A 19,301-nucleotide genomic window follows, 5' to 3' on the forward strand; every position below is an offset into this window, starting at 1 on the left:
GGACGTGCCAGCTTTTTAGCACTGTATATGCTTCATTTGTCCTCCTAACTTCACTGAGCCCTATTATATCCCCATTTACTGTTCTCTAATTCCTCCAATAGCACTGCTAGAGCCGCCTCACTAGGTAACGTTCTAGCGTTAAACGTTGCCAGGTTCACATTCCAATTGGAGCCAGGGATTCTTAGCACCCTCTGCTGCGTCGCAGGTCTGACTACCGCCGTGGTCAGTTGCTTCGCAGCTGCTGGGGACTGAGGGCCGGTGTTTGATTGTTGTGTTCATATAGGAGGTTGTGGCCAAGTACTGCACCAGGGTGGCCAATCCTGCTCTGGTGAGGGAGTGCGTTACCGGTTCTAGTCACCAGGATCAGGCCACACTCCAGGCCTGTTTGTGCAATTTTATCAACAAGCAGATTTTTTTTAATCCGGTGGAAAATGGCGCGGCACCGGGATTCGAACCACGGACCTCTTGCATGCGAGGCGGGTGTTCTACCTCTACGCCACCACTGCACTCTGAAAATCTTTAACCCATGGAACAAGAAGGTGAATATTTAGCAGTTTTAATTTGCCTTATAAGTTTGTGAGGTACCCTATAGAAAGCTTTGGAAAGATCTAGAAATAAAGTTGACTTGAATACCAGCATCAAGAGATGAATGCAGATCGTGAATGAATCCAGCAAGTTGCATTTCACACGAGTAGCCTTTATGGAAGCCATGTTGGTATTTAGAGATGTGTTCTTCTAAATAGTTAATTACTTGTGAATGAACCATGTATTCAAGGAGTTCACAAACCGGGCTAGTTGAACCCTTCGAGGATCAATTTTTTTTGCCAGGTGCAAGCCCCCAGGGTGGAATTTCTTTATTGCAGATTTAAAATCTTTCAACACCTATTTAGAAAAGAAATTACCATACTTTTTTTAGAATGACCATAAAGTGACAAAATATTTTTGTTCATTGATGAGTTTAGGTGGACTTTTATAAGTACTTATAGTAAGAATAAAAAGTAAACGCACTGATGTGGATATATTCTGCTCGGCTCGCAGCAGAGCAACCACCCATTGACTGAGTGATGTGAGAGTCGGGAACTTGCACTAGTCCTTCATTTCATTGCCAACGAAGAGCAATCTGTTTTCGTGAGCAGTCTCCAAAAAAGAAATGCAGGCATGGCAGCATCATCCACCATGTACCATCGTCTGCCTATGAACAGATGTAATCATACCGCTGTTGCGTGAGCATCTTAGGGTTACCCTTTGAGAGATTAGAAACCAGATAGACATCGGTTTTTACGAGTGCAACAAACAGAAACTGCCTGTGAGACTGCAATTAAAACTAACCATCGCATGCCCTCGCACGCACTATTGGTTGCTGAAACCCTATCTTAAGGAAGTTGTGCAATGAAAACCAAGAGATTACGGAGCGAAAAAAGATCCCTTGTATCCACACAGGCCAATGGCAGTTGCTGGGCAACAGTTGAAAAATATGGGCATTTTTCACACATACAGATGATGCCGTCAATATGACATTCACCAGACTTGCTCACGGCGCAGTATATTTGTGGCATTGACCGTCAAAAGGCTATGATTGTAGCATTATTTTGCTGGGTTTTAAGCGGGAAATTAATTTTTGTGAGGTGAAATGAAAAATTTGAAAATGGCCCTCCGTGACGTTGCCGCGAGGTTCCTCTAATGCTTCACATTAGACGGAGCTCGTTAAGTAAACCCGCGCAGTCCTTTGGCTCTGGCATACGAGGAGGGGAAGCAACTTACGGAACTTAAGGCAGAACATTTGCAGTTGCGCTCGCCTCCTGGCAATATAGTAACAGGGCATTCAATTTCTTCCACCTCCTCGAATAACAAGCTGGTTTAAAAGATGTATTTCGGCAAAACTATCCATAGATAGCATTTCAGAACTTCCAGTGAATAAGTAAAATTTGAAATAGGGCTCTTTAATCTGATTTGAGCAGAATTGAGGCTACCATTTTGCATTAACTTTACACAGGTGAGTCGTATAAAACTAAATTCTGGGGTGTTAGGTGTCAAAAGCACCATGCGATTATGATCCACGGCCCAGTAGGGGACTCTGGATTAAGGTTAGTGACCACCTAACTAATGTCCACGTAAATCTAAGTGCAGAAGCGTTTTCGCACTTCACCCCCATCACACTTAACCTTCGGCAGCAGTGCATTGCCATAGCCAGCAAGGGTGGCGAGTCATGTCATAGCAGTGGGCAACAATGGCAGCGACCGTGGGCGCATTCATAACTACACCATGCAGAGGAGCCCACTGGCAATGCAGAACAGCACTCGCCTGCATTTAAATTTGTGGGATCATAGGTGCAGTGATGTTGAATTTCCTTTTGAGCAATGGAATGCACCATGGTCCTAAATGGGCCTATCCACCTTTGAGCCTTGCAGAATATCCCTCTGGTGTGGATAAGCAAAACTTTCAGCGGTGTTCCAATAATGGTACCTGCATGCTCAATGCTTTGTTTACTGCATGTAGGCAAGTGGGAATGACTTTGCATCCATTGAAATTGACAGGGCAAAGTGGGAGAGAACGGTTGTAGCTTAGCTGAACAATACAAGACATGGAAATTGTTCATCAACTTATGTGGTAGTTATGTCCCCTACTGGTGCATGTCATAAGTGGCGAAAGGTTTCTCGGCAATTTTATTAAATTTCCTAATGCAAACGAGTTTTGTCGGTCGGCATTTGTTCCACGAGATTGCATGCAATTTGGAACGTTTCTGTGGCGCGCCACGAGCTGCTTTCTTTTTGCTTCCCCCAGGTGATGGAAGCTGTGCTGGCCCTGGATAACGAGACGGTGGTCGACCGCGAGCGCAGCAGCTGCAGCTCTCCTCTTGGCGAGCAGTCCCTTGTGCTGCGCTTTGGCAACAACAGCCTCTCCTTGGTGTTTGCCAAGAATGGCACGGTCTACCTGCACGAAGTTGCCGTCGACTACTACACCAGCCCGGCCCTCTTCCCACATGCTGCAAAGCCTGGTAGGTGGGCAGCAGTGTTTGCAGTGTGCGGCACTACACGCGAGACAGCCATGACATGTTTTGTGTGAGGGCATAAACAGCTGCAATAACGGGGGCAGGCCACAATGTTTAGTATGTAGCAAACCAATACTACAGGCAAGTCCAATTTGCAGGCGGGTGCAAGCAGACGCCTATGCACCTCGCAACAAGTGGCAGTTTGCGTCTAGAAGAGACACGCTCCTTGGCAGACAGTTTCATACAAAGTTACTGACAATGCTTCAGATTGCTTAAATATTTATAAGCATAACTGTTTTATTTTTAGTAATGTAGATCAGCACGAAAAGGAAAGAAAAAGCACTTTCTCGCGTGACATAAATCGGCCTCATCGAGAGTTTAACTGCACCATAGCTGTGTAGCTGGGCGACTCGAGACAGCTCAAATGCTGATATTTGTTTCCAACAGATCTTCACATTTTAGTGTGCACAACCTGTCCTGCATCATCTGCGCATATGCAGGGGCACAGATGTGAGCATGCACATGCTGCCAAGTGTACACGTGCTCTGGCCTTTAGACCGGTGCTTCTTTTCCATGCTTCAAAGCCATCGGCAAGGATGGCAGTGGCAGAGCCTGTGCCACTGCTCAGGGCGGCAAATTCTTTGAATGAAGAACACTGCTCTGAAGAACAGGAAGCTTGGTAGCAAATGTTGAACTATGTGTAGCATAGAAGAGCGCACGACAGCACAAAAAGCCACACACCAAACACAAATGGCTATGATGGCTGCAGTGGCTACGGCTTCCATCTGATCAGTGCTTGAATGCTGGTTCGAGGATGCAAGATAATGAAAATGGCAGCAGTGGTGGCTTAGATTAATGCTGCTTTGGACCTGCGGTCGCAGCAAGAAGTTAAAAAAATTGCATCGCGAAAGGTTTCAGCGTCTGTGAAATTTCGTATATCCTTATATATTGACTCTGTAAGGTACTGTACTTCCCAGAGTCTTAATGTGCCCCCGATTCTAACACGCACCTGATGTCCACGACTGAAAAAAACTAAATCTTCGAACCCAGATTCTAACGCGCATGCAACTTCCGTGATTGAAAGAAATGAACTCTTCAAAATTTAATTTTGAAGAATGAACCTCTTCATAGTCATATTGCAGTCGCCATCGCTCTCGGAAAGCTCTTTTTCACTGTCAGTCTTCAGTGCTGTCCACAGTTTGAAATGCTGCATTTTTTTAAGGACTTCACAACCCTGTCCGATAGAGCCCCAATCCAAGCTTCCACCGCCCACCTTGCCACTTCCCACACTTCAGCCTGTTCTTGACTGTGAATGTGTGGCTTCCATTCATCAATCACTCAGTGCCCGAATGTGGTCCTTGACAGGCTTGTTAATGCACATGTCTAGTGGCTCGAGCTGGAAAGTCATCCTGTCCGCTATTACCACCAGGTCTGAGTGGCAAGCTGCAGGCTTGTTGATATCCTGGTCCAGGTGGCACTTGGCCTCTTGCTACCACCGGGCCTCTTGCGCCACACAGTCTATCCAATCAAGGACGAGGTCAGTGTCCATCGAACCTTTCTCATTGGCGCGCACTCATAATCATCATCATCAGCCTGGTTACGCCCACTGCAGGGCAAAGGCCTCTCGCATACTTCAACAACCCCGGTCATGTACTAATTGCGGCCATGCAGTCCCTGCAAACTTCTTAATCTCATCCGCCCACCGAACTTTCTGCCGCCCCCTGCTACGCTTCCCTTCCCTTGGAATCCAGTCCGTAACCCTTAATGACCATCGGTTATCTTCCCTCCTCATTACATGTCCTGCCCATTCCTTTTTCTTGATTTCAACTAAGATGTCATTAACTTGCGTTTGTTCCCTCACCCAATCTGGTGGCTATGGTGTTGGGCTGCTGAGCACAAGGTTGCGGGATCGAATCCCGGCCACGGCGGCCTCATTTCGATGGGGGCGAAAATGCGAAAACACCCGTGTACTTAGATTTAGGTGCACGTTAAAGAACCCCAGGTGGTCGAAATTTCCGGAATCCTCCACTACGCCTCATAATCGGAAAGTGGTTTTGGCACGTTAAACCCCACAATTTAATTTTTTTCTTCACCCAATCTGCTCTTCACTTATCCCTTAGTGTTACACCCATCATTCTTCTTTCCATAGCTCGTTGCGTCGTCCTCAATTTAAGTAGAATGCTTTTCGTAAGCCTCCAAGTTTTTGCCCCGTCGGTGAGTACTGGTAAGACACAGCTATTATACACTTTTCTCTTGAGGGATAATGGCAACCTGCTGTTCATGATCTGAGAATGCCTGCCAAACGCACCCCAGCCCATTCTTATTCTTCCGATTATTTCCATCTCTTGATCCGGATCCGCCGTCACTACTTGCCCTAAGTAGATGTATTCCCTTACCACTTCCAGTGCCTCGCTACCTATTGTAAATTGCTGTACTCTTCAGAGACTGTTAACCATTACTTTAGTTTTCTGCAGATTAATTTTTAGACCCACTAATCTGCTTTGCCTCTCCAGGTCAGTGAGCATGCATTGCAGTTGGTCCCCTGAGTTACTAAGCAAGGCAATATCATCAGCGAAGCGCAAGTTACTAAGGTATTCTCCATTTACTCTTATCCCCAAGTCTTCCCAATCCAGGTCTCTGAATACCTCCTGTAAACATGCTGTGAATAGCATTGGAGAGATCGTATCTCCCTGCCTGACGCCTTTCTTTATAGGGATTTTGTTGCTTTCTTTATGGAGGACTAGAGTGGCTGTGGAGCCGCTATAGATATCCTTCAGTATTTTTACATACGGCTCGTCTACACCCTGATTACGCAATGCCTCCATGACTGCTGAGGTTTCGACTGAATCAAACGCTTTCTCGTAATCAATGAAAGCTATATATAAAGGTTGGTTATATTCCGCACATTTTTCTATCACCTGATTGATAGTGTGAATATGGTCTATTGTTGAGTAGCCTTTCCGGAAGTTGAGTAGCTTTCCGATAGCCCCATTTTACTGCTCCAAAACATTTCTGCCTGCTCCGAAAGCCCATTTTACTGCTCTGAAAAGCATTTCTGCCTGCTCTGAAAGCTGCTCCGAAATGGCGAAGGCCAGTATCATCTGTTCTTGGGCTGCGCCCACTTAGCCTGTCGGTCACGCGACGTGAAAACCGCCGAGAAAACCGCGAAAACTCGCTGCGTCATAGTGACGCGTATGTGTTAAAGGCCAACTGCAAAGAAATTTCACTTTGACTAAATAGGCCTAGCGTGCACTCTCAGTGCTCTTGGCAAAGCTGTAGGGCTAGTAATTGCCTAATTTTGTTATTAGCAGCTATTGAATAGCACCTATGCAGATGACTCGTGCACCTGGCGGCAAAGCGGTAGTGATGCAGATGTGGCGCATATTGTAGTACCGTGCGCAACTGATCTCTCACTTGCGCCAGGTTGCGCCTAGGCAGCCAGGTGCATTGCTCACTCGTCATTTGCAACTTGACTGGTCTCTCTGTGTGCTTTGTCCCTGTTCGCACGTGATTTTAGCTGTTGCAAGAATGTCGATGCGTTGCGTGGCCATCGCAAGCTCAAATACGTACTCGAGCATGAGCAATGGCTGTGCAGTACACAATGCTGGGTAGAGGAAGGCCGAACACATCTTTCGTGTTTCAGCTTTCCGTGCGCAAGCATGCACTGTGGCACACCAGGCAAGTGTGACGCTGTAGAGACTCAACGTTGTTTTTGAAATCTATTTTTCAACGTCGTCCGCAGCTTTGTTGAGTGCAGCAGTGGTGACTTCCTTTATATGCTACATGTTACGAGCCAGCTGGAGAACGTGGCACTGGGACGGACTACCGTGCAAAGCTATCGTGCATCAGTGATTACTCCAAGTAATCGTTCTTGGACATGAAAAATAAAGGCGGTTTCTTTTTGCAGCAAGTTCTTGCTTTTCTTTTTTTCTTCATCATTTCGGCTAAATTGAAAACCCACTTAATTTGAAGATTGTTCGTGGTTCAACAGCCTTCAAATTATGGTTTTACTTTATTTAACCATTGCAGCTCTATTTTTCGAACTGATTATTCGTACATTTTCACAGCATTGTCCCTGTCATAAAAATCTGTTGGCAATTGTTAATATGTTCACAGCCTGCGATTTTGCATAGCGGTCTGGGTGCAGTACAAGGATTCGGTGAGGATCTACAAGCCCACCTTGTGCAAGGCCAACACACAGTAAAACATCAAAACTGTGAGCCTTGTATATGTGAATATGGTCTATAACAATTTTCATTCTTAGGGTGCCTGTAGAAAGGCCCGGGTGTTTATACTAAGCGCTGGCTGCCAAATTATGAGGAGAATGCAGTGGTATCCCTGCAGTGGTATTCCTCATTCTGAAAGAAAGTGCCTATGCTTGTCCTAGTGTCCAATATATGGCATGAACAGGTTGTGTTGTGATGCACCACTCTTTCTGCGGCTAAGAAGCTTCTGGCGTGTAGGCATGTGTCACTGTCACCATCACATGTCATTGTTTGTCATGAGCTTTGGTGATGCACCATGTCCTCTCCCCCTAAAGTGCAGAATGATACCCTCTAGCTGGATATTGTTGCGTCCATGCAGCGGAGCATGTCACCGTGAAGAACAACACGCTGGTGCTGTACAGTGTTCCCGAGGATCGTTCCTACCACTGCAATGTGAAACAGCCTGTCTACATGGGCGCAAATGTCACCCTGGATGTGCTCAGCGTTCAGCTGCAGGCTTTCATGAACACTACTGCGGAGACAACAGGACAGTTTGGTGACGGTGAGTGTCTTGTCTAGCACATGCATTACGAAGCGTCCTCTAGAATGGTTGTACATGTTGTGCTATGCCACCTGTGTCCTAGCTCACCTGGGGAGGTGGGGGTCGGTTTTTAGCCAGTCTTTCATTCATGCTGGATTGAATGAGTTTTGTTTATTCTCGTGACACAACATGGAAAAGGAATAGAACAAAGTCGCAAAACGTGGCTTGAAAGTGTCCGAGGCTCGCCATCAGGCACAGCAAATCAGTGTATCGGCACTAAAAAAATAAATCCAAGCAAGAAAATCGTATCTGTACCCATCATGCAGATGAGGTCACAATCTGCATCTTGTTTGCAGACAAAACAAATTACAGTTGAACCTACTTTCTTATAATCGGGTTGCAGGAAAAAAATGACAGCTATCAGAACATCTTAATTAAAACTACAATTGTACATACTTCTAGTTAGGGATGTGCGAGTACTCAATAGATTTTGGATCGAATATTGAATCGAGAAAGCCGAATATCATATAGAATATGAGAAAATTCAACAAACCTCTATGCATCCAAATTTTGTGCAAAGAACACCGCATTGCACATGCTCCAGAGGCTAATCACATTACGTAACGAAAATTTTGCAAGCTATCTAACTTAGGTACCTATGAATCGAGATGTATAGTATGCTCTACTCTTATTAAGGGGGGATGAGGGGATCGGAACTAACTTTTTCATTTTTTATCTTAGAGTGATGACATTTGGCATACAGGTTCGAAATAGCATCAAACAGACAGCTGCAAAGTTTCACAATCATATCTTCAGTAGTTTTTATTTTATCATTATTTATATATTGCTCACATGTTGCTTGCTCGTGGAAAGCCTAGCGTGACAGCAAAATGGGTTATGGGTCTGTAAAAGTTTTTAATAGTTACTAAGAAGTATAGTCTAAGTCAAGATTCTCTTAATTTCTTTTTAAATTTCTCTGCTCTTCTTCTAAACGATATAGTATGCACCTTCTCTTTATGTTTAGAATGTATCATGCTCCAATTATTGTGTAATAAAAAAATGGTGAGCCTAAATGGTAAATCTGAGACTGTCTTGACATAAGGCACACTTCACCAATTGCAGCAAAACAAACAGGATTAAAATCCGTGCTCCCATTGCCGTGCTATGCTTTCCACGAGCGAGGTGATAAGCTCAAAACAAACTTTTGAGAAAACAAGCCTCAAAGTTCCATACTGGCACACACTGTCTAGAATGCTCCTGCATTGTAGAATTTGGTGTCCTTGGCAGCAGGTGACTTCTTAGCCCTCTGTCCTTTCAGGAGATGGACTTTGTGTGCCTTCTTCATTCGCTGGGAGTCTTTCTCGACAGCCCGCTGAAGAGAGAGGGCACCAGGGCGCAGGCCCAATGTTGTGCACAGGTCTGAATAAGCTTTCAGACTGCCCGAGTTGTACTTTGAAATTGCCTCGTGCACTGCTGTTTCCACAGCAAACAGTGAGGCATGCTGGTCTTTTGATACTAGTGACCATATCACTGAATGGAGACTCTCAGCCGCGTTTTGAGTTTTGCCTCCTCTGCACCGGGCCAGCAACTGAGGGTCTGAGAGGCGCTGGTACACAGGCAGGAGTGCTTCAGCAACTTTAGCTGAAAGCTTGTACTTGTGAGCTGGTGCTGGCTGCCCTTCTGCCTCAGCTGACCGGTGGTTGCACCAGCTAAGGGGGCCAGGGGGACACAGCTCATGATGGGGCTCATCATCTGTTGATGTGATGTGGTAGTACGTTGCCATTACTGCCCTTTGCATTTCCTCGACTTCCGAGTGGTTCCGCAGAGCAAGGCCATAGTAGTTTGTCAGTTTTTTGATGAGCTGCTGTGTCAGGCCCCCCTTTCCACCTAGTGGCTCTCCTTTCTTTGCCTTGGCCACCAAAGAGCGAAGTGCAGCCCCCATTCGTTTTTTAACATGATTTATGCAGTCCTCTTTAGATAGCTGCACAAAACCATAAACTTCTTCATCACATAGAGTGCGAAACATGCGGCTGTCCCCGTCACAAACTATGTTTGTGTAACGTAGATCATTTCTGCTCAAGGAGCGCCTGAAGAGCTGTAGTGCAGCCTCAACCTCCATTCTTCCAGAATTCACATCAGTGTTTTTCTGGCACTGGTGTTGCTGCTTCCATTCAGCATAGTTGGGGTCACTTTCTGCTGGCTGTCGGCTGCACCCAAGGCAGAAGTTGGACAGAACTATGCAGTCCAACACAAGCCCTGTATGGAAATCAATTATACAGCCTACGCCGGTATGGGAGCTGTGGCCGCGTGTCAACCATGTGCCATCATACACTACTGTAATGTTCTTTGAAAATGTTGTCTCCATTTCAGTGTACACCTTTTTCACTGCCTCTACAGCATCTGTGAAGATGTTGTGTGCAGCTGCCGCTGCGGCAGGCTTGAAAGTCTTTTTGAGGTGCCCATCATATGTTTTGTGGTGTAACCCACGATGCGAGACATTCATGGTGGCCCAGAAGTCATTAAGAGCAGTTGGTCCTTTCCCAATGCTCTTTATTGCTTGCATAGCTCTGATGTTGACCTCGAAAGCTCTAGAGCCGCTCTTCCTTTGTGAGGACCACTCAGACTGTAGGGTACTACCACAGGAAATGCATGAAAGTACCATCTTCACAGCTAGTCCCAGTTCAGTCTCGCGGTGCACTGCTAGGCCGGGCTGCTGACAAGTTGGGCAAAGCGGGGAACCAATCAGCGAGTTCAAAGCAGCAACTTGAACAAGCATAAACTCCTCTTCTGGAGGTGCGGGAATGGCATTTTCCTGTGAGCCAGTCAGCCCGAACTTGCGCTCCGTTGCTGAAACCGCGCAAAGCGATTCGCGAACTCTCGACGCTTGCAGTTCTGCAGTTTCCGCGGACACAAATCGTGTTTCCAGGTGAGCTTGAATAGTGCGACGTTCACTGGGCGAACAGTCAACACTGCGATGAGCGGCAAGGTCGGCCGCCGGCGCATCCGCGGCAGCGAGCGTGCGCCCGCGTTGCAGCTCCGTCGAAGCGCCGGAACTCGTCGATGGCATGGGACTGCCTTCACTGGCGGTTGTTGGCTGCGGAGACATCTCGGCGTTGAACGACACACCGCGGAAGCGCGTCTCCGATGCTCTGCAGTCGGGCGGCGATGACCGCTGCAAGCTCACTCCGTAATCTGTGCTGGACGAACTTGCGACGGGACGCTCGCGTACGGCGAGACTCACTGGCATGTCGATCGTCACCGGTGAAGTAACACTGCGCCCGCGCTTCGACGGCAAAAGATCATGGTTCGTCTCACTATCGCTGGCTGGTGCTCGACTCGGCGCAAGATCCCGCAGCACGTTGGGCGAGAGATCGCACAGCACGTTGGGCGCGTACTCCGCCGATTCTGAACGGACGCTCGGCTCGGCCGAACCACCTGCTGACAATCGCCGCTTTTTCCTTGCTGTGCCGGGCTTGCGTTTCCGCTTCCCGTAGGCATGCTTCGTCCGGTACTTCTTTTCGAACGTGCGCGGATCCATTGCACGTGGCCGACGTCCTCGAAACACAAGAGAAGGAAAGTCCAGAAAGGCTTCCCAGCAGCGGACAAAAGCAGACGCTCCTTGCGCTCCTTGCCTCGGCCGCCATTATGGCGCGGCGTCGACCAATGAGGAGGCGCCTTACAACGAGCCGCGGCGCAGAGCCAATCGGGGCGCGGCAGCCATTGGCTGCTCCGTGCTGCCACTCTCCTGTTTTTCTTTTTTTGTGCGCTTGCTGGCTGGCAGGGAAGGAAGGGAAGGGCTGGGACAAAGAGTCAAAGAGTCGGGCTTTCCAACGATACCAAAATGGCGGCGCTCCGTGGCGGGAAAGCCGAGCAGTCGCGCGTTGAACTTCGCGGCTTTTTCGCGATTTCGGGCGGATTTGTGGACGCCGGCACCGACAAATATATTTATTTTAAGTGCTTAGAGTTTGTTTTTCGGTGAAATATTTCAGTACAAGATAGAAATGATGCTGTAGATTCTGAAAAGCGTACTTTTCAAAAATCGATTTTTTTCGCGAAAATCGCGATCTGATCCCCGCTTCCCCCCTTAAAGGGAACACAAATTAGTATGCCAGCGCTGATAACTACTCGGTTCTGGAAAATATTTATCGATAGAATCTGTTGAATAGAACAAACTGCTTTATTCCATCTGAAAATTAAGAAATGGGAAGCTGTCCTAAATACCAGTGAAGTTTTCAGTTCAAGTGTCCCTGAAACAGTTTCGATGAACAGGTACGAATGGCACAAGTGGCACAAATGTTTTAGTGTAGCTGTACCCCATCTGCCTACAAAATTTGAAGTGTCTCGTAGTAAGAGCACTACGGAAGATTGTTACGCTCAATCATAGGCATGCTTTTTCGCCTTCAATGATGCAGAGCCATCAACGGCTCTGCGTCATCATGAGATGTCGTCTTGTAGCCAGTGTGCAAAGCCTCTTCAACCTCCCCGCTAGCTGCCTGGCTGTCGATCCCCTGCGAGAGCTATGCAAGCAATGTGCGTTGTGAGCATTCTGTCTGTGCGTAGTGAGTGCTGGTAGGTGTCCGGTATTCCTGTAACTGCAGATGGGCTGGGTGTTTCAACAGATGGGCGGAGCTGTAAACTAAAGCCCTTCCATACCACTGTGATGAAGGGGCTTTAGCATAAACGTGAGTGGCCTGAGCGGCGTACACAGTGCAGCCACCTCTTGGCACAGAGCTTATACTGCTGTTGCAAAGTGTAAAACATATTGAACACATGACATGTTCATGATTAAGCTGCTGCCAGAAATTTGCACCAACAGCAAAGTAGAATACACTTAGTTATTGCTTTACTAGCTCTGTTTGTCTAGTTAAACTGTGCAACCAGGTGGCTGCACCCTGCAGGCCATTCACATTCGTGCTTCTGCTCGTCTTGCAAAACGCCCAGTCGGCCTGCATTGGCTGGAATGCCCAACGCACAAAACGCTATTGTGGTACGGTCGAACCTGGATACGTCAAACCCACACATAATTAATTATTGTGTATACCGAACAGCTGTAAAATCTACTTGAAAATGCTCAATAAAATGTTTATTTTATACGTCAAATTACCTATATATCGAACTTTTCTGTGATCCCCTTCAGATTCGATATATTTAAACCATGATATAACAAACTTCAATATAAGGAAATTCTCGATATAATGAAGTGTATAATTTTTCATAACCTCTAGTTCATATAGCACCATGTGTTTCAAACATCAATATAATGGAGTCGTATGCGAGTTCAGTATAACAATTTCACTGCCGCCGCGAAGGAATGATTACACAATAAATGGAAACTTCCATGGATGGAGATGGTCAAATGATTGAATTACAAGCAGCTGCTTGCAAATGGACCTCTTAAATCGTGTGACAAGAGCGACTGCTTAAGTAAAGCATCATGGCCTATATGAAGTACAAGTGCAATAAGATCCTGTTTGCGCCCTGCGCGATATGCATTTTATGTGCGAGGGAAGTTTTGTTACAGTTTACAGTATCTGTTTTTGTTACAGGTATGTCGGCAGCTGATATAGAACGCAAAGCCTACTGTACACTTGCAAATATAAGAAAGTGGGCAGATGCTAATTGCCTAAAAATAATTTAAAGCAAAAGTGGTCTTATGTGCTAGTAGAAAAACAAGACATGATTATTAGGTATAAGCATTGGAAATGACAAAATAGAAGTTGTTGGCGCTGAAAATTCTGGGAGTTTTCTTTTCTGTAGACTCAATTCATAACAAACACGCAGAGTACCTCTGTTTCAATGTTTCTTCGGCTGTTGTCATAATTACCAGATTGAGACGTTTACTCCCCGTAAATGTAATGTTGAATTCCAATGGCGGAGTTGGAGCAAGTTTTTCTGCTCGTTTCGGAGCAAGTTTGTTCCAATGGCAGAGTGAGTGCGGGAGTAAGGTGTTCCAATGAGAGAAGTCGGAGGGGATTCAGAGCGGGAGTCGGTCCGTGGAGCAGAAAAAGATGCTCCGCCAAAATCGACGGAGTGGACCGGAACTCTGCGTGAGGTACTTCATTTACCACGTTTGTCTGCTGGGAGGGGCCACCAGTCACGACTCGTGAGGAAGCAAAAGCTGCTGCACGCTTGGCGAGATATCTATTCCGCACTTTTAAAAAAAACAGGTGAACGGCGCTGAAGAGACAAGTGCCCGGTGCGGCGGTGCTGGGAGCAAACAGTGGAAGGAAATGACAACACGCAAGGTATCCTGGGTAACTCGGTGATAGAACTTCCGCTTCCGCCTTGCTCCGGCGGCGCAGGTTGTGTTCCACTCGCGGATCTGGAGGCGTTGCTCTGCGCCAGAGTCGAGTGCTTGCTCGCGGAGTCCATCGACTGCTCCGACTCCGCCATTGGAATTCAACATTAGTTATGCTCTATCATTCCTTGCTACTTTCACTGCTTCGGTATAATTGTCTTGCTTGAGGTACGACTGGTATTACTAATGCAGTAAGCTCTCATTTCAGTGAACTGCAAGGGAACCAAGGAAATAGTTCGCTTAACTGAAAGTTCACTAAACTGAATATTCACTAGAGTATGGAACAGCATAGGTTGTCGAGTCAAAAGTGTGAAATGCAATTTATGGAGCTATGTACATCACTGTGTATGAAGTGCATAACAGTTGCAGCCTATCTCATTTTGAAGAAAAATCTGCAATTTTCATTTGCACTGAACTAATAACAAAGCTGTCCAGAGATTGTTTTTGTGCACTTTCTCTGGCACAGCTTTTTGCTGAGACATGAAGTCTCTCAATTTTCCAAGGCATTCTACCATCTCTGCTGGAGTAAAGGATCTGAATCTGCCTCTGCCATTGCGTCTTCCTCATTGCACTCTTCTTAAGGATGCACACTGAAAACAGTTTCCAGGTTTGATAGTTCAGCACCAGTAACGCGCTCACTGTCTCACTGCACATGGTCTCCAAACGAAGTGTTGCCAGGCTCCACTGTTAAGTGCGTTCAGCTGAAATATTATCTATTCAGAAATTTGTTAGATTAAAGTTGTTTGCACAAAATGCATAGAAAACCTGGCGGGGATTTTCTAAAAGTTTGTTCTGAAATATTCGTTCAACTGATGTTCATACAACTGAGAGTTTACTGTTTGTTTAAGTTACGTCTGCTTCAAATAAAGGTGGCGCCTTGTGTAGCTAATTTATCTTATAGTGAGCCCTCTAAAGAGTTTATACACATTTCTCTGGTAACATAACATTAATACTGTGCTACAGATCATCTTACAAGCAGAATGAGTCATCACACAACTCTCAGAACTGCATATAAATGAAAGTATTCCACTTACCAAAAATAAAGAACTATGGGAAATACCTACTGAGTGAGCTATTACCGTATTTACTCCCATAATGATAGAATTTTTGGTCAGAAAAATTGGCACAAAATCAGGGGTGCGATTATTACGCTGGTGAAATTTCCCGCGAAAAGAATTTTTTTCGACCCGCATTTGCTGCAGGACACCAAAACAAAAATAACGGTTGGCGGAGCAAGCCAAACGCGCCGAATGCGTTTTTTTTTTCTTCTCGCGAGTACATTACATGCATTGAAACAGTTTCTCCCGTATCAGTAATGAATAATATAGTTAATGTCTGCAAGTTTGCGGCAATAACGTAGCCATGTCCACTTTGAGGGGACAAACAGATGGGCGCGCTTAGCTGCCACTGACATGAAACACATGGCCGGCATGCTGCGGAAACTGCGGCATCTGTCTTCACTACTGTCCTAATACTGCACGTTTCTGGTAAGGGTGGGTGAATATCTTAGCTGTGTTACAAGCGTCGGCGTATGAATAGGGTACACTTTTAACGTATCGGTGTAAACGTGGCTACTATCGATTTGTTGCGGGCCCACGAGTGCAGATGACAAGAATCAAAAGGCACCTTTTTTGTTGTTGTTGACCACAATCATTATAAAGCCTACACATAATAAAGGCAAGTTTGGTTGCGGCTTTTTCTTTAGTCATGGAAGTGCGGAAAGTGATGAAAGTAATGAAATGAGGCATCTACTTAATGTTTGGTGCGTCCAGGCCGTTTGGTTTGTTTTGGAGAGTCGTTCGCGTAGCATTCGACAGATCATAAGCGTGATCAATAATAGCTAGACGTGGCACACGACATCGCTGCAGCAAGTTCGGTGTGCGATCATTACACGGGAAATAAAAAAAATCGAAGTTTGGTGACAAAATTCAGGGGTGCGATCATTATGCGAGTAAATGCTGTACTTCAGTCTTTATTCTGTACCCTTCTGCAGTTAGAATCCTTTGACCTGTTTTGTTATTTTAGCAGCGAAGTCCGATTGTTTTGATTGCAACTGTTTAAGGGACTTGTATGTTTCCCCATGTATTTGTGCTATCTCACAAGCAGTAGTTACCGAATTTGTGTTTGCAGTATATCTAGGAAATGCAGGCTTGCATGCAGCGGTGGAACAGCTGCGCCAAATTGTGCCAACAGCAGTGCTGTCTGCCTTCTTGCTCCAAAATGGCATTTTAACTGAATATCGTGTCTTGCCTGCACCAATGAAAACATAACGAAGGCTTCATTTTTGTTGATGCTGCCTCTCTGATAGAACTTAAACCACAACCTAAAGCAAGCTATCATCATTGTCCTGATAGTAGCCATAGCTGACAGATGACTGTTTTCTCCAGTTTTCACTGTTGTTGCATTTCACTGCAGCGTAGTTGGTTGCATTGTACTGTTATTTGTGCTCTAGTTGGCTACTCTTCGTACTAGCGATCCACGGAGCTTGCTCAACCACTGCACATAATTTTCCTATATAGGGGGACCTTTCTTACAACCCTGCATGACCGGAAAAGCAGATTCCATGGTTCTAATTTAAACTCACGGGATCATTGGCAAAGTTATGCAGAAGAGATTTTGCATGTTACCTCTAAAGAAAACCATTTTAACTAGTAACTTCAGTTTAGTTGCGCACCACCAAGGACACAATCCTCATGTGACCTTATTCCAGTTTTTTCCTTGCACACTTGAAGCACCGCTGATGCGCAAATGCCTGTGGCAAGTGAAAATGGTAGAAGCAGCTTTATACTGTGAAATGCGCACAGGGAAAGGAATTCAATTGCATAATATAGAAAATAATACATTAATAATTATTTCAAATGTCTCATTCATGCGCAAAAAGCTGGCTCTGTTATATTTACTCACTAGTTCAATTAAAATTGAGGCTATCTGGTGTAGTATAGGTGTACGTTCACCACTGCACTAGAAATGCTTTTTGCTGCACCAACTCAGCATTTTGCGGTAAAATTGCTGTTCCACCATTGTATGTCATCTGTATTGCATGTATTTTGTGTTAAACATACAGAACACAGATGATGTGTGCTAAACCCTCTGTGTATGCGAAACAAAGGGGGCAGGGAGCTTTTGTCAAGCTCTCCTGGCGCCTTTTTTTAGCCCCGCCTCTTCCTGTTAAAAAAGGAAAAAAATTGAGCTGACGCTAAAGAGGCAGAAGCCTGCATGCTCACAAGACAGTCATTAAATTACTTGACATTCTCATTCAAACGTTGTTGCTTCCTATTGCTTCTCCTGCTCTACTGCGAATGCATTATATGGCTCATGCGGCGGTAAAATGGAAAAATTTAAAGTTTGAGGCTCGGACTCCCACCAAAGGTTGAGGGTTCCAGTGCCTTCACTAACTCTATCTTAATTAAGTGTGCTTTGCCTAATTAACACCCAAAGGTCGTGGGTTCGACTCCCACCAAAGGTTGAGGGTTCCACCCCCAATTTTGGTGCCATAATGCCAATTGGCGAGTTTTTCGACCCATGGGCCATCTGAGGCCTTAATAAAAGTATTGTGTAGCCCATGCTTTATATTTGTGTTGTTAATCTGCTTACTCTTAGCATAGTTGCTAACATCGCCTTTGAGGTTATTCCAAGCTCTTTCAAGTGCGCCCCGTGCTGTTTAATCATTAGAGGTGGACAAAACAAGCCTTCTCTGTTGCAGCTGTGGAATGCTTGGCAGGCGACATCAGCAACATCGTGCCCATTGCGGTTGGCTCTGCACTGGCAGCCCTGGTGATAATTGTGCTCATCGCCTACCTCATTGGCCGCAGCAAGAGCCGGCAGAAGGGATACCAGTCCGTTTAGGAGTTTCCTCTCAAATGCCCTTCCTGGCACTTTCTTTTCGTTTTCACTTCTGTTGCTCTGGACACTCGCTGAAAATGGAGATGCTCTTCCTTGTTTCACAGAGGCCCCTTTCTGCTTTCCCGCTCCTTCCCTGTTATTTGTAATGAGGCATGCAATAGTGTGTATTTTGTGACAGTGGAACATTGGTGCCCAGCTGAATTGCACCCACAGTTGGCACCTGCGGCATGAGACACTTATCGGCATTGAAGAGAGGCCGCATGTGTGCAGTTGATCTGTGCGGCTAGATATTTTTTTCAGTTGATGTACACGTGTTTCTCTCTGGATTTGCAGAGTGTACATATAGGGAAGGAGCCGCAAGCGTTGGTTCCTATGTGTAGTTGATTAATTTCCTAGGTTTTTAACTGAGGGGAGGGAAAAACATTGCTCCCGACTGGCGGCTGCTGTAGTATGCCACAATTGATGTGATGAAGTGATATCCTCTCCGGCAGAAGTACTTCTTGGGTGTTTGAGTGTTTTTACTGAGAGTTAATAAACAACTACTTTCTAGACAGTGTGCTTTGTCAGAATGCCCAACTGCAAATTATTTTGGTGCACAACCACATGAAAACAGATAGTGAAGCCAGGAAAAGTGTAGAACAAATGAACTGTTTGTGCAGTTAGAACACCCAGAAATGTTTTTTAATCATTCAGAGTTTATATGTTGAACAAATAGGCACATTAAGAGACTTTGTGCCTGCCAATTTTCAAGTCTGTGCATTATTCGCGGGCTAGATAAAAATAGCTACTCTTGTTTTTCGCTTGTTTATAGGCGTTAGTCAGCACCTGATTTCTTGGACTCCCTAGGGGCTGCCCAAATGTCTGAAAAAATGAATACATGCTTTCTACTGCCCCAATAAGTCTGCCAGTACACTTATTGGGTGTATCGGTGCTCATACTGTGATAGAAGACGGTGGGTGCACGCATGCATGATTAAAGGGACACTAAAGGCTAATACTAATTCGACATGGACTGTTTAAATACCATTCCAGAAACCTCGCAACACTTGTTTTGTGCCAAGAAAAAACTTAGTTTACGAGAAAATTATTGCCTTTTTGAAATTTACATCTCCCGCCACCCAACCGGGGGAGTGATGACGTTGCATATGCCATCACTGTCCTTTGCTGCCGTCGGTGAGTAAAACTGCACCTGACAGACGGCGCTACCGAGCCAAGACAAATTCAGAGCGGCGGATTCGCCGCTGCAGCTGGTTTTGGCCAAGTGGCATAGACCGTTCGGGCATCTCGCAACATCACATGGAAGTTGACTTCTCTGCTACTTGCAGTTTGAGAGTTTCGCGAGCCAGCAAAACCAGCGCCGCACTACGCGATTACTGAAATGTGAAAGCGTGGGCGGTGCGGAGTCGAGAGAAAACGAAACTTTTTG

At 45.7% G+C, this 19,301-nt stretch overlaps 1 protein-coding gene across 1 annotated transcript in view; it reads left to right on the top strand.

Annotated features, from left to right (window-relative positions):
* Lamp1 (lysosome-associated membrane glycoprotein 1) overlaps nucleotides 1-18,425 on the top strand; it is a 67,900-nt gene extending 49,475 nt beyond the window's left edge. The window contains exons 3-5 of the mRNA XM_050186666.3: nucleotides 2,782-2,995; nucleotides 7,574-7,756; nucleotides 17,737-18,425. Coding sequence (XP_050042623.2) covers nucleotides 2,782-2,995; nucleotides 7,574-7,756; nucleotides 17,737-17,879 — 540 coding nt within the window. The 3' untranslated portion in view covers nucleotides 17,880-18,425. The remainder of the gene's footprint in view (nucleotides 1-2,781; nucleotides 2,996-7,573; nucleotides 7,757-17,736) is intronic.
* The last annotated feature ends 876 nt before the right edge of the window (nucleotides 18,426-19,301 follow it).

This window comes from Dermacentor andersoni, chromosome 2 (genome assembly GCF_023375885.2).
Source record: "Dermacentor andersoni chromosome 2, qqDerAnde1_hic_scaffold, whole genome shotgun sequence".
NCBI classification, from domain to species: Eukaryota; Metazoa; Arthropoda; class Arachnida; order Ixodida; family Ixodidae; genus Dermacentor; species Dermacentor andersoni.